Genomic DNA, 23,490 nt, shown 5'->3' on the forward strand with positions numbered 1-23,490 from the left:
AAATGTGTTGAGGGAGTTTAGAGGGTTCCACGTCAGCAGACAAGGGCCCGACAACCCCAGTGGTCAAACTCCCCATTTTTGCTAAATTTCAAACCAAACAGGTTTAAGCAAATCAGTAGAATAACATTCCCTGGTATTTTTCTCAAAAAAAGGTAACCAAATAGAGCATAGTAGTTTCAAACTCCCCATTTTTGCTAAATTTCAAACCAAACAGGTTTAAGCAAATTAGTAGAATAACATTCCCTGGTATTTTTCTCAAAAAAGGTAGCCAAATAGAGCATAGTAGTTTCGGGGTATAAGATGTGGTTCCCTAGTGGTTCTAGGGTATAAAATGTGATTCCCTAGTGGTTCCGATGTATAAGATGTGGTTCCCTAGTAATTCCCTAGTGGTTCCTAGGTATAAGCCGTGGTTCCCTAGTGGATCCGGGGTATAAAATGTGGTTCCCTAGTGGTTCTGATGTATAATCTGTGGTTCCTAGTGGTTCCGGGGTATAAGCTATGGTTCTCTAGTGGTTCCGGGGTATAAGCTATGGTTCCCTAGTGGTTCCGGGGTATAAGTTGTGGTTCCCTAGTGGTTCCGAGGCATAAAATGTGGTTCCCTAGTGGTTCCGAGGTATAAAATGTGGTTCCCTAGTGGTTCCGGAGTATAAGCTGTGGTTCCCTAGTGGTTTCGAGGTATAAAATGTGGTTCCCTAGTGGTTCCGAGGTATAAGTTGTGGTTTCCTAGTGATTCCGGGGTATAAGATATGGTTCCCTAGTGGTTGGTTCCGGGGTATAAGATGTGGTTCCCTAGTTGTTCCGAGGTATAAGATGTGGTTCCGGGGTATAAGATGTGGTTCCCTAGTGGTTCCGAGGTATAAAATGTGGTTCCCTAGTGGTTCCGGGGTATAAGATGTGGTTCCCTAGTGGTTCCGAGGTATAAAATGTGGTTCCCTAGTGGTTCCGGGGTATAAGATGTGGTTCTAGTGGTTCCGATGTATAAAATGTGGTTTTCTAGTGGTTCCGGGGTATAAGATGTGGTTCCCTAGTGGTTTCGGGGTATAAGATATGGTTCCCTAGTGGTTCCGGGGTATAAGATGTGGTTCCCTAGGGGTTCCGGGGTATAAGATGTGGTACCCATCAATGTGGTTCCGGGGTATAACACCTCGGAACCACTATATTATGTTTCCAATAGGTTCAAGATAGTATTTTAGTGCTTTTAAAAGTCATCATGGCTCTATCATTGGTGTTTAAACCTATTGGAACCATTAAGTAGGCCTCGAAACCACTATTTAGTGGTTCAAAGACTGTAAATTAAGGTTCCCAAGTGGTTGGTACATTGTAATACTACTTTATTAGTTTTCGAAGGGATAATGACTGTATCATTGGTGTTTGGAACATATTGGAACCATTATGTAGGCCTTGGAACCACAATTTAGTGGTTCCGAGAGGTTACATAGTGGTTCCAACACTTTAAATTGTGGTTTCAAGAGTCCGACTTGTGTTTGGTAAACTATAATAGTATTTTAGTGGTTTTAAAAGTCATCATGGCTCTATCATTGGTGTTTAAACCTATTAGAACCATTAAGTTGTCATCGGAACCACTATTTAGTGGTTAAATAGTTGTTCCAAGACTATAAATTATGGTTCCCAAGTGGTTGGTACATTGTAATACTACTTTATTGGTCTTCGAAGGGATAATGACTATATCATTGGTGTTTGGAACATATTGGAACCATTACGTAGGCCACGAAACCACAATTTAGTAGTTCCGAGAGGTTATGTAGTGGTTCCAACACTCTAAATTGTGGTTCCAAGAGTCCAACTTGTGTTTGGTACATTATAATAGTATTTTAGTGGTTTTAAAAGTCTTCATGGATGTATCATTGGTGTTTTAAACCTATTGGAACCATTACGTAGGCCTCAGAACCACAATTTAGTGGTTCCGAGGAGGTTAAATAGTGGTTCCAAGAATCGATATCAAATCTTGTTGTACGACATTCAAAATGATGATGACCTAGCAATGGTGATGATGCTTTTTGAGAATAGCCTCTTCAATTGTATGAGTCTGTTCATACGAAAGTCCCTACCAAATCCCATATTATAGTTAGACAGACGGTGGAGGATTTGAGGAAAAAAATATAGTGAGGCCTGCTTATTTGAGTAATCTAAACAATTTACTTGCTAGGCCCTTTCATGTAGTGCCATAAAATCTTCTCTACAGGATAATCATAACCCTCTGATTTGTTAAGGCTGTTTTTATGGGATCCATTCATTCTAACCCTCTATAATCCTAATGGTTAAGATCATCCTAATGGTTCAGATCATCCTATGGGATCCATTCATTCTAACCACATTTTCTACCCCGGAACCATTAGGGAACCACATTTTCTACCCCGGAACCACTAAAGAACCACATTTTATACCTCGGAACCACTAGGGAAGCACATTTTCTACCTCGTAACTACTAGGGAAGCACATTTTCTACCCTGGAACCACTAGGGAACCACATTTTCTACCCCAGAACCACTAGGGAACCACATTTTATACCTCAGAACAACTAGGGAATCACATTTTATACCCCGGAACCACTAGGGAACCACATTTTCTACCCCGGAACCACTAGGGAACCACATTTTCTACCCCGAAACCACTAGGGAACCAAATTTTCTACCCAGAACCACTAAGGAACCACATTTTATACCCTGGAACCACTAGGGAATCACATTTTATAGTCCGAAACCACTAGAGAACCACATTTTATACCTCGGAACCACTAGGGAGCCACATCTTATACCTCGGAACCATTAGGGAACCACATCTTATACCCCGGAACCATTAGAGAACCACATCTTATACCCTGGAACCACTAGGGAACCACATTTTATACCTCAGAACCACTAGGGAACCACATCTTATACCCCAGAACCACTAGGGAACCACATTTTATACTCCAGAACCACTAGGGAACCACATCTTATACCCCAAAACCAATAGGGAACCAAATCTACTGCCTTCCGTCGGAAGTCCGAATGTTTGTTCGGAAGTCCGAACAAACCTTCGGACTTCCGAATGGAACCAGTAATTTGGTTACGTATACTGGCTTCCATTCGAAAGTCCTAAGTTTTGTTCGGACTTTCGACGGAAGCCAGTAGAATAGAGATAATTTCAAGGATTTTTATCTTCAAATTGAGTAATAATTTCAAGGAAAATAGGGATATACATTATGATCTTAGTGTCATGCAGGCAACCATAAATTGAAGCTTGGTTTTGATGTTTTAGAATCCAAAAATGCAAAGAAAATGGATTTATCTTGAAAATGAGGAAAACAACAAAATTCAGTTTTAAGCTCAAAATATATTTTCTTTGCATTTTGTAACACTCATTCGATAAGTTTATCATGAATAAACCCTTGTGAATTCGAAACCCTGTTGTAAATGGTAACTTTCAAAAGCCTTCCATGAAGTTTTCCACGTTAGAAAAGCCTTGTGGAAGAAGAAGGTGGTAGGTGAGAAGCTAATAAGTGCATAAGGATATGTGCAAAAAGGTGGAGGGAAAAAAGAGGTAGGAGGGGTATATTTGTCCTAAAAGCCATATTATCTCACATGACAACACCTTTTTTATAAATTTCAATTCACTACTCTTTATTCACAATTTAGACAAAACTTTGCATTTTTGTAATAATTTTCCCAATTATTTTCCATGATCGAAAATTGTTCTTATTTTCTAAAAAAATTGGATATTGGAATTCCGTTTTCCATGCTTTTCTTCGAAGAAACATTTTCCTAAACTGGAGTTGATAGATACATTTAGTATGACTGAGATTTTATATGGTGTACGCTCGTATCTATCTATCTATATCTATAAAGCTGAATGTGGTAAGCTGGAGTGTTGCCACGTGGCACCCCGAAATTTAAAAATGCTTGCATTCCTTTATTTAAAAAAAAGTTTTTTTTAAGCACTGCAAGGGATTCCATACTCTTTGTAAATTACATGGCATGTTTTCGTTTTCTCCTTATTCAATAAGCTGAATGTGGTAAGTTGGGGTGTTGCCATGTGGCACCCCAAAATTTAGAAACGCTTGCATTCCCTTATTTAGAAAACGTCTTTAAGGATAATACCGCAAGGAATTCCAAAAGTTACTCTTTACAAATTACTTGGCATGTATCCTAATGCCTTAATCAATAAATTATCGATATTTATATTGTTGATAATATATCTTTCACTGATTTGGTTAGACGACCCATCTTATTTTTCTCCATTACCGTCTCAAACACGTTTCATATTCATAAGCAAGAGTCAAAACCCAAATGACACTTCTCGTTCTCTCTATCTCAATGGATGCGCCCACGGGACTGCAACTAGTCTATGTCTATAAAGTTGAATGTGGTAAGCTGGGGGTGTCGCCACGTGGCACCCAAAAATTTAAAAACGCTTGCATTCCATTATTTAAAAAACGTATTTTTATAAGGATAATATCACAAGGAATTCCAGAAGTTACTCTTTTCAAATTACATGGCACGTTTCCTTATCTTCGATTGATTTGGTTAGACGTCCCATCTTATTTTTCTCCCTTCCCGTCTCAAACACGTTTCATATTCCTAAGCAAGAGTCAAAACCCAAATGACACTTCTCTTTCTCTCTATCTCAACGGATACGCCCCGTGCAGCACGAGACTGCAACTAGTAGTCCAATATTTCTTAAAACGTACTGTATGGCTTACACCATAGGATGATCAAAATCGTTTTTTAATGGGCCACCACTATACAGGTTGTTCCCAAAAATTCAATTCAATAGGATTATCTTAGCCCTTTGATCTATAGAGGAACGACATGTTAAGGAAACCTCTATAGATCAGAGGGCTGGGATCATCCTATGGTAATGATTTTTGGGTCACAAGCATAGTTAGCATAATGTGATTCGAAAAAAAATAAAAATAACAGGATGGCAAAAATTCAAATTTAATTCGGCATTAGTTAAAAAAAAAAAAACGAAAACACAAGAAAAATGAGTTTACAATTTTGTCATTTGCAAAATATTGTTGGGGTAAAATCAAATAATGGGCCAAAAAAACTATTAAAAACGTTTAAAACATTTTCCTCAAAAGAAAAGAGTTTTATTCGTTGTAGAAGTTATAAACGGCACACAAATAAAATGTGTTTTTTCAAAAAAAAAAAAAAAAAAAAAAAAAACAAACGTGGTTTTGCTACACTGCTTTTTGGAAAATACTTAATAATACCGGCTTACACCATATAAAAACTCCAGAATTACCCAGCCATGCTCTAAAAAGGCATATATGCACTAAACACAAATAATAAGCTTTTGGAAAAATACTGGACTATATGGGCTTACACCATATAAAAACTCTGGTACGACCAACCTTCTTTAAAAATTAAAACGGCATCTGCACTAAACAATGACATACTAATTCTCCAGGAAAAGTTGATGATAAATTCGCACCCCTTGTAGGATAATTCGCACCCTTGAACGTCAAAAAGCACCAATACATTTGATTCCCTTCCCTCCTTCCCTAAATTGAAGTTACTGAAGCTCATGCCCTAATTCTCCAATATTTTTCTAAATTCCCCCATCCCTCGCCCACTCTCTTTATCAACCCATCGAGTTTTCTAAGAATAGAATATGCCGTGTTTTCCTCCTCCTGGGTCGATCACAATCTGCGAAATCAATCGCTATTTGAGTAAGAAAGAGATTTTTATTTCTCATTTACTTACTGCTTTTCTCATTTTTACTGATTTCCAACAGAAATGTTCTAGGGTTCTTAAGATAATTTTGATATTTTTATTTAATGATTATTTTCTTTTGATTTATGTAGTTACCGCGGAAAGCCTATCGGATGATCCTGCCAAGGAAACTTATGGCAAAGTTCTTGTAAGTTGTTTCTTCATGTACTGAAAGTCTATGTAACTTTTTTTTTTTAATATTTGTAATTTTTTTCTTTGGCATTTTTATGTCTCAAAAAATTTGTCTCCATGAGTGTGCATGTAGTTCAGTTGAAATCAACTTGAATGCATGCCTTGTTTTCAGCATCCCTTGTTTTCAGCTCTTGAATCCATTTTAATATAGGGGTTTGCTACTCCTTAAGGTGCATTAGAAACATAATTGTACACATGTTTTAAGAGAAAAATCTTAATACATTCTCAAAACATGTGTAAAATTACGTTTCCAATGCACCTTAACAAGTGCCCTTAGGGCACCAGTTAGCTAAACCTTTAATATATTAATGTCGATGAATGATCCAATGCTGACCAGCTGCATTATACTGATATAACATGGTTGCAACCCATGGTCGAAAATATTCATGCTGATTGGGAGACCCTAACTGTCCCAACGATATAGTTTTGGGATTTTTAATGTGGATACTTTCATCTACTTCTTACTATCCATTTGCTGGCTTAGAGTAATTTTGGGACATTGGCGATCTGATACTCTGTGCCTCGCATTTGCTGGTCCATATTTATTGAGGTGGGGCACATATGTATGGTGCAATGTGCCCCCTATGACATGTGTGCCTCACCTTGATCATATGGAGTGTGAACAATTGGTGTATGCATGCATTTGTGGGGCTGGCTTTGTCAGACATACTATTAGCTTGTTATCGTTGTGTTGGTTAAGTTTTTTTAAAAATGGTTCCTTGTGTTGGAAAATGTGTGATGTAGATTCTAATTTCCTTCTACCATCCCTGATATTTTGCATAATTTGAAATTGGGTGTCCAGGGTGCTGTTTTCAGCCCGGTTCCTTTTCAGCCATATCTTCCCTTGTTGAATTCTGAGCAAGACTCCGAACAGGGATCCAGAGATAATGGTCAAGAAAGGGGTTTAACCGCCTTACAGGCGACCTTGAGCAACTTATTCAAGTGGCGCTTTCCTCTCAAGGATGTAAGTTAGCTCCGTGCCGAGTTGACTAGTATTTACTTTGGCAGTATTTGGCCTGCATCTGCATTTTAAAACAATGCCAAAGAGTATGAAATTATGGATTCTCTATCTTCTCCAAGGGAAATGCTTTTGCGTAAAAAATACTATATATATGTATGTATAATAATAAATAAAAATAGAGGAGTTATCATTCAAAATAAAAAAAGTAGAGGAGTTTAAATATTCCAAAATAGTTACCAAGAATTGAAAAAATGCAACTACAATATTAATATAACTATCATATGTTTTTACTATGGTTATTGTTATGTAATTTTTATAATCTATACTATATTTAAAGGCTGTGTTGGAGAGGCTTAACTACCAGAGAGAATCTAATATGCATCAATCATCATGACAACATGCTATTGATGTAGGACTACTAAAAGGAAAGAAAACTAGATATCGTAGCAGTGATACAAAATTGATGTAAGATAAAAACGGAAGAAAACTATATATTGTAGCTATGATGTCACTTACATAGGATCGGCTAGGGAAGACAATGAATAATGCTGATTTTATCACAGCTGGGTAACAAGTAGACGAATTTGGGTCTGTTAGGATGGGTTTTATAGTAAGGAAATAAATAACATTTCAGGAGAGGCGTATGGACAAATTTGGAGTAAGGAAATAGGGGATAGTTAATGAGAGGGGTATGAATAAATTGGAAGATTGATAGGGTTTCTAGGGGGACTGTTATTATAAATCTTGGATTGTGAAATAGATCTGGACTGAACAGTTGGCACTCTATTTTTATAGATAAAAAAGGGCGGCCCAGTGCACGAGGCTTCTGCTATTGCGGGGTCTGGGGAGGGCTAGATGTACAGTTTTTAGAATTCAGACTGCAGGGACTTAATAGGGGTTTAAAGACATGTTTAGGACAGAGGAATAGGGGATAATTCATGAGAGAGATATGAATAAATTGGAAGATTGATAGGGTATCTAGGGGGACTGTTGTTATAAATCTTGGATTGTGAAATAGATCTGGACTGAACAGTCCGGCACTCTATTTTTTAGATAAAAGGGCGGCCCAGTGCTCAAGGCTCCTGCTATTGCGGGGTCTGGGAAGGGCTAGATGTACAGTTTTTAAAATTCAGACTGCAGGGACTGAATAGGGGGTTTAAAGACAGGTTTAGGACAGAGGAAAGAGGGGATAGTTCATGAGAGAAATATGAATAAATTGGAAGATTGATAGGGTATCTAGGGGGACTGCTATTAGAAATCTTCGACTGTGAAATAGATCTGGACTGAACAGTCCAGCACTCTATTTTTATAGATATGGACAGTTTTTAAAATTCAGACTGCAGGGCCTGAATAGGGGTTTAAAGACAGGTTTAGGACAGAGGAAATAGGGGATAGTTGATGGAGGGGTATGAATAAATTGGAAGATTGATAGGGTATCAAGGGGGACTGCTATTATAAATCTTGGACTGTCAAATAGATCTGGACCGAACAGCCCGGCACTCCATTTTTATAGATATGGTCAGTTTTTAAGATTCAGACTGCAGGGACTGAAATAGTGGTTTGAAGACAGGTTTAGGACAGAGGAAATATGGGATAGTTCATGGGAGTGGAATGAATAAATTGGAAGATTGATAGGGTAACTAGGGGGACTGTTGTTATAAATCTTGGACTGTCAAATAGATATGGACTGAACAGTCTGGCACTCTATTTTTATAGCTATGGACAGTTTTTAAGATTCAGACTGCAGGGACTGAAGAGTGGTTTAAAGACAGGTTTAGGACATATATGAGATATCGGGTGTAGAGAATTTTCTGCACTTTATAGCAGGTCTGAACAATCACAGGTGTAGGGGTTCTTGATCGTCGATTAGGGGTGGATTTTGGGTGAATAGTAGACTGTAATTCTTAGGTTAGCGATGGTCATTGGACACAGGTGGGAGGTAAATAATAAAAGTTTAGTGACTGTTGTAGGGTTTTGAGTCTGCTCTTGATTAGAGCAGTGCAAGAAGTAGGTCTAGGGTTGTGTTTCTTACGAGGAGCTGGAAGTGATGAGAAGGATCTTAGAAACAAGGCTTGGTATGGTTTCGAAAAATAAGCTGGTGTAAAAAGACTGGCAAGTGACCTCTATTAGTAAGGGAAAGTGTCAGAATCGAGATGGGATCTCTCCTAATACATAGAAAACGAAGAGTTTTACGGAATCTATGGCAAAAGAATGGTATACTCAAAGGTTCAATATGAAATTTCCAAACAGGTATCGATTGTGGGTTGCTCAGGGTAGGATAAGTCACTCAGATATCTAAAGATGAGGGTTTGAGTTGGCAGAGAAGGGGCAAAGGCAGGGTGGTTTGTCCGCTAAAACAATACTAGGGAGCTGGTTTCTTAGGCAGGGGTTGGGGTTTGGAGATCCAGGTTCGTAAAAGAAGAATGTTTCAAGATTGAGTTGAAGGAGAAAAGAGGAAAGAATAAGAGGAAGTAGTAATAAAAACCAACTTGAATCTCTTCGAGACTGTCCTAGGCATCACACACAAGGACTGAAGCATCAGACTTCGAGGGTATTTCCTAGGCATCTAATGTGATCCCATCCTGAGAATTTCTATTTTTAGGATAGTTTCTACTTTGGACCAGTTTCTATTCTTGACATGTTTACATTTTTATCACGTTGCTATCCTAGATCCTAGAGGTGTTGTGGGTGCGTTGGGTCGGGGGGGCGGGGGGGGGGGGGGGGGGTGGCTACTGTCCACATCAGCTAGGGTAGTCACCTCATTTTGACTTATCACCCTTTTACCACATTACCCATGCCATGGCTCACTTAAGCCCACTTAAGAAGGGGCTCATACCTTATTGGTGACCTCATATTCAAGGTTTTAAATTTTGGTTTCAGTTGCCATGGAAACAGAAACATTTCAGTTTTGGTTTGAAATTTTGTAAATTTATAGAAACATGTGGAAACAAATGCCAATAATAGAATTTAAAGATGAAACTTCAGGAAATGCTAGAATAGACATAAATACACACTTATAAACCATCATATAAGCATGACAATCATCCCATGCACTGCCCCATGTCTAATAATTTAGTACATACCAAATTTCAAATTGAATTCTTGTAAATATTTATACATAATACATGAACCACATTTTGCATGTAATTCATATAAATATAATTATGAAATACATACTGATGTATTATACCACTATTACACTTACGATTCTAGTTTATACACTTTGCTCATTTCAGTTTCGGTTTCGGTGGGGATGGAAACATAAACATTTCTGTCGTTTCTTATCGTTTTCGGTGGAAATGAAAACCACGCTCATAGGGCCCACCACTTAAGTGAATCCTAGCTTTATTATAAGGCATTGGAGAGCCCTAGAGGGTGGACAAACCCCAGGCAGCCACAAGGTAGGTAGCCTAGGTAGCCTTCTCTCTCTTTGGATTTCCTTCCTCTTCTCCCTCCATCGTCCTCTTCTTCTTTTCCTCTCCTTTTCCTTCCTCTCTCTTTTCTCTTTGCCCCTTCTTCCTCTTCTTTCCTTCCTCCTCCCTATCTTTCTCTTATTTGTCCCTTCTCTTTGCTGTCCTGTCCTCACCATAATTGTCACCCTGCAGTCCTTGATTGCTTCTGGAGTCAACAACCCCTCTCGCTTTCTCCCTCTTATGGGCACAACTCGGGCCGGGTGGGATTGGGTTTGAGGCCAACCCGAGATAGCATTCCCTCAACCCTATCCCAACCCAACCTGAGCCTCGGGTTGAGGAGGGTCAACCCTAACCCAACCCGCCTCTAAATTTCTCTACCATAACCCAACCCATCTAACCCAAAATCGGGTCGGGTTGGGTTCGGGTTCACCTAGGGCCAGCCAAACAGAAAATTACAAGAAAATAACACAATCCAAAGAAAACGAAGATAAAATTAGAGGAAGGAGCCCGGGTTTGGGTCGGGTTGCCTAGGCCTCAACCCTAACCCAACCCGAAATTAAATCGAGTTGGCTTTTCCCAACCCTAACCCAATCGAACCCGAGAAAATGCCGACCCAACCTGACCCAAAAACAAGTTGCATCCATACTCTCTCTCTCCACCCTATTTCTCTCTCTTTCCCTTGCCTTTTCACAATTCTGACGCAGGGGTAGCGTAGTAGTGGAAGCTTAGTTATAAGGGGTAAGTTTAAGGGTAAGGTGATGGGATTAGTTGAGGGAAAATCAAAGGAAAAGGGGAGGAAAACACAAGGAAAAGGAAACTAAAAGGGAAGTGGAAAAGTTTAAAAGGGTTATTGGAATTGTTGAAAAGGTGCTAAAAGGGGGTGAAACTAATGGAAATCTCTATTGAAGAGAGGGTGATTGTTTAGGTAATCCTATGGGTAATCTATTGGAGTTTCTTAAGGTGTGAAATGGGTGGTTAGAAGTTGGTTACATGATCAAGAAATGGTAGAGGGCTGTTAAAGAACCCAAGAAGTTGTTGGTATAAAGAAATAAAGTTGGATAGTGATTAGAGAAGGGTTAAAGAAAACAAGAAAAGATTTCTAAGATCAAGAATTGGGTGTGGGTCTTAATTGGTTTTGATGGGATTTGAAGGTGGCGGTTTTGATGAAGTGTGGGTCTACTGACACTAGGGAAATGGATGATGATATCGCCTAGAACTAAGGAACAAGGGTGGTAGATAAAGGAAGGTGAAGGCACCTAGATTCAAGGAACCTTTAGGTGGTTAGGAGAGGTGGTTACAGATATGGAAGGTTTAAGGGGGCTTGCGGGTGGAGTTTGGAAGTTTATGGGTTGCCTTCTTCCGACCAAAACAAAGGTTACATGGATTGGTTTTGGTGAAGTTGGTATGTGAGCATGAGGCGGAAGTGGGTGATTCGAAGTTCGAACAAAGGCAAAACAAGAGCAGCAATGGCGTTTGGGTAGATAATGTAGCATCAAGTTGACCGAAATGTTCCGGGCGCTGTTCGACAATACAAGAAGCAGAAAAAGGGCTGCTTTGATCGGATGGAATGGGAGGTGAAACTGATCAAAACCCGATCAGTTTGATGGAATGAAAACTTGCACTAGCAAGTAGAAGAGGCAATGTCGTTCACACTTCATAGGACTAAAACCAAATAGATTTTACTAATTCAAAAGGCATTGAAAAATTCGTTTTTACAAGAGGTCTTGACTCAACTAAGCCTTTGTCCCAAACTAGTTGGGGTCGGTTTTTACAAGAGGTCTATTAAAATAATTTTCATGGCAAATCCCAATTCTTCTAAAATGGGAAAGGAAAAGACTAAACTATCCCTAAAATCTCTACATTCTCCCTAAATTCTCTCTCAACCTTGGACGTCCAACTACTAAAAATTTCCTAAAACTTCTCCCAATTTCCTAATTTTTGTCCAACTCAAAAAAAAGCCTTCCTAATAAAACTCAAACAAGGGCTCTTTTAGCCAACTGGAAATTCTTAAATAAAATAAAACTAAATAAAACTAATTTTGTGATCCTTGGTGAACAAGAACCGCTGATTTGGTCGTTGTCCAATCTCTTCCGATCTATGAATGATCGGCCTATGGAAAACATGACCTAGCATAATCTTGGCCTTGATTGTCGATCCGTGCCATCCATTGTTTGATCTGTGGGTTTGTAGTGGCCCGATCATGGCTTTGATTTGCTGTGCCTTCGAACGGCGTAGATGGACATGCATCACATTCCCATCACCATCTTTCTATTGGGATTGATGTTCATGATTTTAAATTTCCTCGAAACGACCAAAATGTTTATGTTTCCATCCCCACCGAAACAAAATATCAATGAGTTCCTTCCACGTCATTATTTCGTACCTAAATTCCCGAAATTTGATTGAAATTCCTGAAATTGGACAGAAAATTTTGAAATTCAAGCCAAATGGTCGTAATGACAAAAAATGGAAAAGTGTTATGATTTACATCGTATAAAGTTATTTACATCGTATTGACATAGAGTTGGGGTCCTTAGAGGGGAGACATGTCATTGTACTTTCTTATACTTCATTACATTTTACTTCTTTATTGATTTTATTGTTCCAAACATGTGCGACAACATGTCACTAGGTGTTCGATATGATTAAGCCATTATGGATGGCTTTCTTGCTTATGTGATGGTTTCTAAGCATGTATTTGTGCTTGTTCTAGCATTTCCTTGATTTTACTAGATTTCCACTGAAATTTTCACCGAAACTGAAATTTAAAACCCTAGTTCAAACTTCGCTAGGTGTTGGGTGAGTTCTTCCACTTGCCTTCGGAGTGCCTCCATCTCAATCTTGGTTATCAAGGGTTTGGTCTCCTTGGCCATTACCACATTCTCATCAAGAAGCCACGTTGATCAGTTTTCAAGTTTTTGACAAGGATGAATCGTGTTATGATACCTCTTGACACAAACATAGAAAATTCAACTAATTTTTTTTTTTTGAAAAACGACAAATATTTCATTAATATTGATAGCATTCGGGACCAGGAGTCCCAACCTGCAATACAAAATATTAAGATGAATTGGCACGGGCATACCCAAAACCAATTCAAAAGTAGCCAAAATAAATTGTGAGAAAACACCAATTATTCCTTTCCTCTATTCTATAGCATCCCTTCTTTACATCTTTATAGCATTCTTTTCAAACTTTCATGTGTACCTTTTTGAATTGCACATAATTCCGATTCCCCTAAACAAGTACTTCTTGGAAGTATAGGTAAACTAAAATTTCTGAAAACTACTAAAGCTTCAAACTTCTAAAACTACCAGACTTGCATCCTGAAACTCTATAACTCCAGATCTGATGTAGAATTCCAAGAAAATATAGTAAATCTAGAGTATCCAGATAGGGAAACCTAAGCGAAAGAACGAATCTCTCAAGCTATGGGTATTGAAAATCGAAAACTTCTGGATAACGACCGGCAAATCACAATGCTATTAAACAATAGAAATCTTGAAAGATTATGGAGGGAACTTACTCTCTACCGTCCTACAACCCAAATACTGAAATTTCAACAAAAGCCACCTGATTAAATCAAAATTTCATTACCCTTATCAGACACAATACTGAGGGAAAAGTCTATACTCATCTCCTTAGCTAATTACTTAAATGTCTTCCCCAATCTTCTTTTCAATTTCTTTTTCTCTTACCTTCTTCTCTTCTTATCTCTTGCCTCCATTGTGAGGAACATGTCTTTGGTTGCCCCCAAATCTTTCCTCATATTCAATCCCAAATACATCCCCCATCGATAACAAATCTTTGAATTCTTGCAAGAACGATCCCCGAGTCCTTGAATCTTCTGAGCTATCATCAACCTGCTTTGCCTTACTTTTAGGGTCCCCACAAGTCCTTTGGGTCCCCCCAGCTCGTAGATCTTCAATCCGTCCTGATATGGCAGAGGTAACAACTACCTCATGATTCAGGTGGATACAATTGTTCTCCAGGTCTCTGATAACAGTTTTTATTTCCCCCTTTCAGAGGCGCCGCCTGGTATGTCTTTCCTTTTCTAGAACTTTGATGAATATGGGGAAATCAAGGAGAGGTAAGTGCATTTCTATATCACTCGTCTATTCAGAGATAAGGGATATCATCTATTTAGAGATAAGGTCAAGACTGGTGTTGCTGGAAGAGTTTTTCTTTAGCTGGGCCCAACGCTTTTTTAGCAGTCTAAGAGAAGTCTCACAAGGGGTTGGTGATTCCTTCCTAGCAAGCTTTTCATTATAGCGAAGATTTTTCAGTAGCTCAATATCTCCATCCTTATACGAAAAGTCCTTGCCGGGCGGAGAATTTCCACCCTGGGCCGATTCATTTCCTGACATAGCTGGCGAAGTGGTGGTGTCGAACTTTTGAAGGAGCTTCTGAGAGTCAACAACCAGTCTCCTCCGCCTGTGAACTTCTTTCCTAAATATACCTGTAAGTTTTCTTGTAAACACTAAGAGACCACCTCGAGTAGCTAGTACTTGTATTTCCGAGTTGGTATTTCTACGGGGTACGTTACCTATTCCTGTATGTGGGCGCTTTTCCTTAGAATATTTATTTTCGCTATTAAATCTAGTACTCATCTTTAGGGCCTTTTTAGCCGATGTCAGTATACAACTGTTAGCAACATCTTTTCGAGAGGCTTTTCCTTTCTCACCACGAGCTGCTGCATTTAATTTTTTTGTGCCGATCCATTTTCAGTCTGATCCCACTTTCCATGCACAACAACTTTCCTACTTTCTGACATTCTGGGCGAGTTGGTGGCGGTAAGCTTGGGTAATTCAAAATTCAAATCGGGACCCACCAACGGCTCCCTGGAAAGGCCGCAGGTATCGGGAATAACGTCTATCACCTTTTTCGGGGAGGCAGCCATCACTGGCAACTGGACATCGGAAACCTGTTCGGGGCCCTCACAAGCATCCAAATTATCCTTACTGCTTGATTCCCCCATAACCGATGTTAGATCTACATGATGGTTAATAGAAGGAAGAAGTATGAGGGATTAGGAGAGAGAGAGGTAAACACCGTACAGATTTCACCACTCTGAATTCGATGACGAATGAAGTGACAATCAACTTCAATATGCTTGGTTCGTTCATGAAAACACTGGATTCGTTGCAATATGAATTGCCGCTCTATTGTCACAATACAACTGCGCTGGAGATGTCGATGCGAACCCAATCTTTGATAAGAATGAGCGAAGCCATATTAGCTCCCCACTCGTATATGACATTGCTCTATACTCGGCTTTTTCACTTGACTTGGACACAACATCTTGCTTTTTACTTCTCCACGACACCAGATTACCTCCGACAAATGTACAATATCCTGTCGTTGATCTCCTGTCAATAGGAGATCTTGTCCTATCTGCATCACTGAATCCTTCTACCTTTTTATGTCCATATTTTCTGAAGCATAGACCTTTGCTTGGCGTACTCTTTAAATATTTGATCATTTGGATGATAGCGGCCCAGTGGGAGGTACGTGGAGCACTCATAAAGCGACTAACCATACTAACTGCAAATGATATGTCTGGACATGTGACAGTCAAATAGATTAGTTTTCCAACCAATCTTCTATATCGACCATGCTCATTCAACAACTCTCCTTGATTAGGAAGAAGTTTAACATTTAGATCCATAGGGATAGCTGCAGGTTTCACCCCCATTGAGCCTGTCTCTTCTAAATTGTATAACACATATTTCCTTTGTGACATTGAGAGACCATGACGAGAGCGACCAACCTAAATACCAAGAAAGTACCTGAGCTGACCCAAATCTTTAGTAGAAAATTCACCTTGGAGAAAGGACTTCAGATTGTGTATGCCAGACTTGTCATCTCCTGTAATTAAAATGTCATCAACATACACTATTAGGAGAATATATCCAGAACTAGATTTGTGTTTGAACACAGAATTATCAACAGCACACTGCTTCAACCCAAAATGCAAAACCGCAGTACTAAATCGTCCCAACCACGCCCTGGGCGATTGCTTGAGTCCATAAATCGCCTTCTGAAGACGGCATATTGATGAGAACATCTCCCCCTGAGCAACATACCCAGGAGGTTGCTCCATATAAACTTCTTTAGACAAATTGCTGTGAAGAAAGGCGTTTTTGACATAAAGCTGATACAGAGGCCAACCACGATTTACTGCCAGAGAGATCAATACACGAACCGATGGAATCTTAGCAACTGGCGAAAAAGTCTCCTGATAATCGACACCAAACGTTTGAGTGTAACCTTTAGCGACAAGGTGGGCTTTGAGACGCTCAATAGACCCATCTGGAAGGTACTTAATGGCAAATACCCACTGACACCCAACAATCTGTGCACCAGAAGGAAGGGGAACCAACCGCCACGTTTTATTTAAGTGAAGGGCAGCCATCTCAGCATCCATAGCAGCCCTCCAACCCGGATGATTCAAGGCATCTCTAACAGACTTAGGCAAACTAATCGAAGACATGCTAGAAACAAATGACTGAAAGGAATGTGAGATATGGGCATAAGAAACAAAATTAGATATAGGATGAGCAACAGTACGAAATGCAATTGGTGAATCATGAATAGAAGAACAAGTACCTGAAGGCTGACAATCCGACTGCGGAGGAGGATCAGTGGGCGGAGATGGCGCTTCTTCAATCGTAGAATGAACGACCTGGTGAGGTCCCCGAGTATAAGTTTGAAGGTCAGAACCCTTAGAAGCCACAGGACCCGTTGGAAGATCAGGAACAGCCACAGGGACTGGCAGAGGAGGATCCATCAGAATAGGAACAGACAGGCTAGAGATGTCAGTAGGTAATGGAGAGCCTGTGGAAGGCAAATAAGGCTGGTCCTCAAAGAACGTGACATCCGCAGAGACATAAGTCTTTCTAAGACGAGGACTGTAACATTTATAGCCTTTTTGGGTACGAGAGTAACCTAAGAAGAGACACTTTTCTGCCCTTGGTTCCAACTTGTCAAGTCCTCAAGATAGGTATGAACAAAGCATGCACATCCAAAGACACGTGGCACTAAGGGAAATAGATCACCAAGAGGGCACAAGACCGAAAAAGGCGTTTTGCCAGATAAAGTTGACAAAGGGAGACGGTTACCTAGGAAGCATGCCGTGAGGATTGCATCACCCCAATGAATTTTAGGAACCTTTATCTGAAACATAAGTGTACGAGTTATATCCAGTAAAAAACGAAGTTTTCTTTCAGCCACACCATTTTGTTTTGATGTGTGAGCACAAGATGACTGATGAATAATACCACAAGGGGAAAGAAAATCATGAAAGCCATTAGATACAGAGAAATATTCCTTAGCATTATCAGTACATAAACAGTTAATGGAACATTTAAACTGGTTAACTACTTCAAAATAAAAGTGACGAAATGCATTAAACACTTGAGATCTATCTTTAAGTAAAAATAACCATTTGGCTCTGGAATAATCATCAACAAAGATAATGAAATATTTATGTCCATTTAATGATGTAGTTCTAGCTGGACCCCAAACATCAGAATGAATAAGTTCAAATGGACGAGACACTCTACTACTAAGACGAGAAGGGAAGGACACACGATGGTGTTTCCGTAACTCACACGACTCGCAATGAAAAGATGGAACAGGTTCCAAAACAAAAGAAGACTTCCTAAGCATATCTGCAGGTGGATGTCCCAAACGACAATGCCATTGATAAGCATCCACAGAGGAACGAAGAGGTACACCAGCATCGGCCTGGTCAAGGTAGTAAAGACCATCAATCTCACGACCCTCCCCAATCCTCGTCCCAGTCTTCATGTCCTGAAAAACACAATAAGAAGAAAAAAAGGAAACGGTACAATTCAGTGATTTCGTTAACTGGCGAACAGATAACAAGTTAACATGAAAGGATGGAACATAAAGAACGGAAGACAATTGAAGTCCTGTGGAGATGGAGACAACACCCATCCCAGAAACAGGGTTACCAGTTATATGGTGGGATGCTCCTGAATCGATGAGCCATGTCCCAGAAGAAGTACCAGAGAGAAACACAGGAGGGCCTACCTTTATGGGCAAACGTGGCAACTGGCTCTTTTCCCTTATCCCGAAGACGATAAGCTCCTCATATTCAGCACGAGGGATAACTAGGGACTCAGATGTAGATGGAGCCACAGGAGAAGAAATACCATCAGAAGCAGCAACAGAGGCATTTGCAGGCCTGTATGGACGAAGCTCAAGATTCAAATCATAGCAATAATCAACAGTATGGCCATCCAACCGACAATGAGTGCAATGGCAGCCCCCACGACCACGGCCATCTCTGCCTCCCCCTGACTCATGACCACCACCACTGCCCCGACCATGACTATGCCAACTACCATCATGGCCATGCCCAAAGCGACCACCACCACGGCCACGATCACCTCCACCATATAAAACATGAGCAGATCCATCCACTAGAGGTTCACCAGACTGAGGTACCCGCATACGCTGAACACGGGAGAAGGCCTCTGCGATGGTGGGAAGCGAACCAGAACTAACCATCTGCTGATAGATCTGGAGATAGTCAGGGCCCAAAGAATCAAGAAACCGAACCACCCGCATTTCTTCCTGACGCTTTTTGAGAACATCAGGATCAACAGTAAAGGGCAACAATAAATCAAGTTCCTGAATTAGTGCAAGGTAATCACTGTAGTGGGATCCTACGGGTTTAGCTCCTTGCTCAAGACTAATATGAAAAATGATCACAGATACGAGTCAGATTATCCATTCCTGAATAAATCGTAGTCACATGTTCTCATATTTCCTTCGAGGACTGCAGATACATCATGGACGTAGCGATATGAGGTGCCATACAACTCCAAAGAAAGGAGTGAACCACAACATCATCCTCCCGCCACTGATCATATGTCGAGTCAGTGCTAATCGGAGGAGAGCGCTCAAGAAAACTGATTTTTCTACGGCCAAGAAGATAAGTGTAGACTGCCATCTTCCACGGAGGGTAATTTGTTCCATCCAGTTTTATTGAAGTCATCTGAAGAGAAGGCTCAACATGAGAATAGCTAGACTGAGCAGTATACGATGAAGAATGGCCTTCATCAACCTTGAGAGTAGTAAGTTGCTGAGCGGAGGTCTCCACAGATTCCATAACCAAAGCCGACAAACAGAACAACCAACATGAATATCCCAATCACCACCGAAAAATAATAAAGCACCTCCACAAAGTACTCAACAACCTACTGCAATGTCATAGTAACAATAGCAACAACACCATGAGGCCAAAATACCTCAGCCAACAACCACAAGAAGACAACCACAAGAAGACAATCACTAACAATAATCACTACAGCACTCCCAAGAAGAAATAACCAACACGAGGCTATAACACACAGCCAACCATCCACAAATAAATCACCACATCCACGCCAACACAACCATCACCAACACATGCAATAGATGTACCATCCAACCTCACCAAATCACCAACAATAATACTAGGGTGCTGATTTAGCTCATAGATAACAGCCTGAACCACGAATACCGCGAACCACCAGTTTCGTAATAAGAGATAAAATATGGTTTAGATCATGGATAAAAGAGGTCTAAGGATTGGAATCACAAACGAAGGGACAACACAAGAAAAAAAGGATTTAGGGCTTGGAGAAGGGAGGCCAAAACTGCTGATTTGTGAATAGGACAAAAAACTAGGTTTTTGTGAATAGGACAAAAAATAAAAAATTTTGGAATATGGTTGGGCAAAAATGGAGAGTATAGGGTATGAAAGATTTTGGTAAAATTTGGTTGAAAATTCCAAATGGTTAGGGCTGAAATAAAAAACCCAATAAAGGTTGACAAAAAAAAGAAGACACGAAGGAGAATACCGAATCTTTATTGTTGATGTGGATCTCTCACACCTTTTTCTCTGATACCATGTTAGATCTACATGATGGTTAATAGAAGGAAGAAGAACTATGAGGGATTAAGAGAGAGAGAGAGAGAGAGAGAGAGAGAGAGAGAGAGAGAGAGAGAGAGAGAAACGATGGAGGGAGAGAGTTACGTCTGTTGGGAGAGAGAATGTGTTAAGCAATCTCTCCTCAACACGCATAATATGTATACATATGTGGAAATGTCACAAATGCCCTTACTAGGGCGACAATTCATTTAACAACCGACAACGCCAAACTATTAATGCTATCCCCAGAAATCATTTAACTCCAAAAGAATAAATGCTGGACTCTACTCTTAGATTAATGGATGAGGGGATAGTTTTCCAAAGGGGAGTTAAGACCAAGGCTGAGGCGAAAGACATGCAATGGTCATAATTACCAAATAGCCGGGTCTGGATCACCTGGCCCCAGATGCTGCCCAAGGTACTCCACAGTTGACCAACACCAGGCATGAAGAGGAATATCGTAAAATCTGATGCTAATGGTTCTAGCACCAGTGTTATAAGCCGGGAACCAAGGCTGAAGGGAAGAGAGAAACCCTCCCAATGCCTCACCTCCACGCCTGAGGATGACAGTCGCCTGGGATTCTGACTCAAAACAAAAGAGGATATCTACTGAGTTAATAGAGAAAGGCTTCTGCAACTCCAGCAGGCCCCAACATCTTTTAGCCCACTCCCATACGTCTTCTAGCAGCCAAGATCCAGCTTTCAAGCTCCCAATGAGGCAGCTCTTTAAATATTTCTTTCTTTCCTCTACCAAGGTAACCGGGATCTCAAGGGCTCAGGGTTTAGCATGAATGTCAGCCTGAGAAGGTTCGACTTTAGGCCTCCAAACCATAGCTGGGGTCAATTTGGTTTTGAGATCTAAACATTTTCTACAGGCGTTTCACGAGCCAAAGTTTTTGTATTGACATTTTGGACACATCTAGTCACTACCATTGGAAGGCAACGCGGTTAAATTCAGAGGCTCTTCGGCCAGGGATTCTTCTGGCCCCAAATTCGAGTCGTCTCGCTCTGGTATCCCTGTCCTCAATGCTACCCAAGGACCCCGAATGGGATCTGGGGGGAGCCCACTGAGACATATTTAGGTTGTCGCCTTGCCTGAACAAACTGAAAGTCCTCCGACAACAGGTAGTAAGGATCCCCAAGGATTCAAATACTTCCAGAGCTTGATGTCCTCCTTCGAGGAATTTTTGGAAGTGATCCACTATAAGCTCAAGGTTAAAGCCGCATGAGCAAATTAGGGAGTCCACTGGGAATCTAGAAACAACGGCTATCGTAGGAAGAGGTCGACGGCTTCTGAAGACGTCCCTGATCGTCATTTTAGGTCGTCGTTCCTCTCTTTGGGTTTTCACGTGAAACCCTCTCTCAATCTCTCATCCTCCCAATCAATCCAACTAAATGGAATCCTTGGTTTGAGCATGATCAATACCAAAGGGAAGGAGAAAGGCATGTAGAGATGAACAATATTACATATGAAATGATAATAATATCACCCGAGTATTGAAGAAGAAGAATGGAATCCATCAAGTGTTCACTCCAATTCAAGCTTCCAAATCTTAAACTTTTGAAATATATTCCAAGTTTACAAATCCATGCTCCCCTTTTATCTCCTTATATAGATGAGTAGTACTGATTGAAAATGTAAATAAATAACTCTTAGCTAAGTTATAGACATAGGAAATAAAAAATTTCATGGGAAATGATAAAAAACTACAACTTTCAAAACATAGAGCTCACTCTAAACTATGGTTGACTCATGGAAGGTAGGGGTGGACATGGTTCCGGTTGGAACCAAGGAACCGAACCGAACCGGCACATTTGGTTTGGTTCGGTTTGGTTCCATTTCTATATGGTTCGGTTCCGGTTCAGAAATCTGGGAACCGGTGCAAATTCAGTTCGGTTCTGGGTTTGGGATCGCGGAACCGAGAACCGACCCTCTATCCCAAATTTGTGCCTGATTATTTCCCTTAAAGATAGGTTCTTGTGGAACTTGACTTTTATATTCAGGTTGAGGAATTGGTTTAATGTGATTTTTGCTTTGGATATTAGGGCCTGTTTGCTTTGGATATTAGGGCCTGATTATTTCCCAAATTTGTAGTTCATGGCTTCATGCATTGCCAAAATTTGTGCATGATTATCCCACTTGTTTGTACTTCTTCATACTTCATATAAGTTTTGCAGTGCCCAAATTTGTGCCTGTTACTGTTACTGTTAGTGCTTGTAATTCATATATAAACATGGCCATTGATGAAGGTTGGGTAAACCCAGAACCGAACCGAACCGATTATATATGGTTCTGGTTCGGTTCGGTTCCACACATATATGGTTCGGTTTTGGTTCCAATTTTAGGGAACCAATTATATATGGTTCGGTTCTGGGTTTAGCCCAAAACCGAACCGAACCGAACCGAACCGAACCATGTCCACCCCTAATGGAAGGCCACAAAAAATGAAGAACAAGAGGTAAGGAGAAGGAAAGCTGCCCCTTTTTGATAAAATCCCTAAAATACCCTTTTTGATAAAATCCCTAAAATACCCTTATTCTTTTGTGAAACTAATTTGATAAAGAACAACTCCATATGCTAGGATGTCATGATCAAGGTCGGTTGAAATCATGCTTAGACAATCATGTGTTGGGAAAAACCTTTGGACAGTCCAAATTCTATTAAGAATAAACACTGGAATTCAAGAAAGAGTTAAAGATCAGAAGCAAGGGGAGGAGATGAACTGAAAATTTGAGAGATTAAAAGATACCTTTTGATAGAAGTAGGTCACCAAGGCATCACACCATCGGTCTTCCTAGGGCATTGGGCTGTCTGATTGCAAGGCATCACACTAGGACGAGGGGATATCACATCCATTGGTTGCAAAGGCAAGCACAATATTCTTTATTCATTCATTACGTCGATTTGGCCAAAGGACATGGAATATACATGTTAGAAGTTGGTGTATTAAGCCTTAAGGGCATAGTAGTCATTTTGTATGTTTCTCATTTGGATAAATACATTAGTGAGGGGGAGCTCCTACTCACAACTCTTTTCTCCAATCTTCTCCTTTTCTTCATCACTCAACATGGTATCAGAGCCCTAGGTTTATCCTAGGGGACCATTGAGGATCACCATCCTCCCATCCTTCTTCCCCCTCCCTTCACACCTCAAAACCCTAACCTAACTTCCCACTCCATCACCGCCCATCATCTTCTACCTCCACAGTCTTAGTCCTAACCCTAACCTAACCAACTCCACCACCCCACAGCCACTTC

At 40.3% G+C, this 23,490-nt stretch overlaps 1 protein-coding gene across 3 annotated transcripts in view; it reads left to right on the forward strand.

Moving 5' to 3' along the window:
* The first annotated feature begins 5,389 nt into the window (after positions 1–5,389).
* Positions 5,390–23,490, forward strand: part of LOC143888437 (aladin-like) — a 54,107-nt gene continuing 36,006 nt past the window's right edge. For 2 of the 3 annotated variants that reach the window (XM_077392862.1, XM_077392863.1), the window contains exons 1-3: positions 5,390–5,677; positions 5,813–5,868; positions 6,715–6,876. In XM_077392862.1, the coding sequence (XP_077248977.1) occupies positions 5,620–5,677; positions 5,813–5,868; positions 6,715–6,876 (276 nt within the window). In that variant the 5' untranslated portion in view covers positions 5,390–5,619. The remainder of the gene's footprint in view (positions 5,678–5,812; positions 5,869–6,714; positions 6,877–23,490) is intronic. The other variant, XM_077392861.1, reaches the window with a different exon arrangement.

Source organism: Tasmannia lanceolata, unplaced genomic scaffold, assembly GCF_043159265.1.
Source record: "Tasmannia lanceolata isolate RefF3 unplaced genomic scaffold, GAP_Taslan_0.1 ptg000012l, whole genome shotgun sequence".
NCBI lineage: Eukaryota > Viridiplantae > Streptophyta > Magnoliopsida > Canellales > Winteraceae > Tasmannia > Tasmannia lanceolata.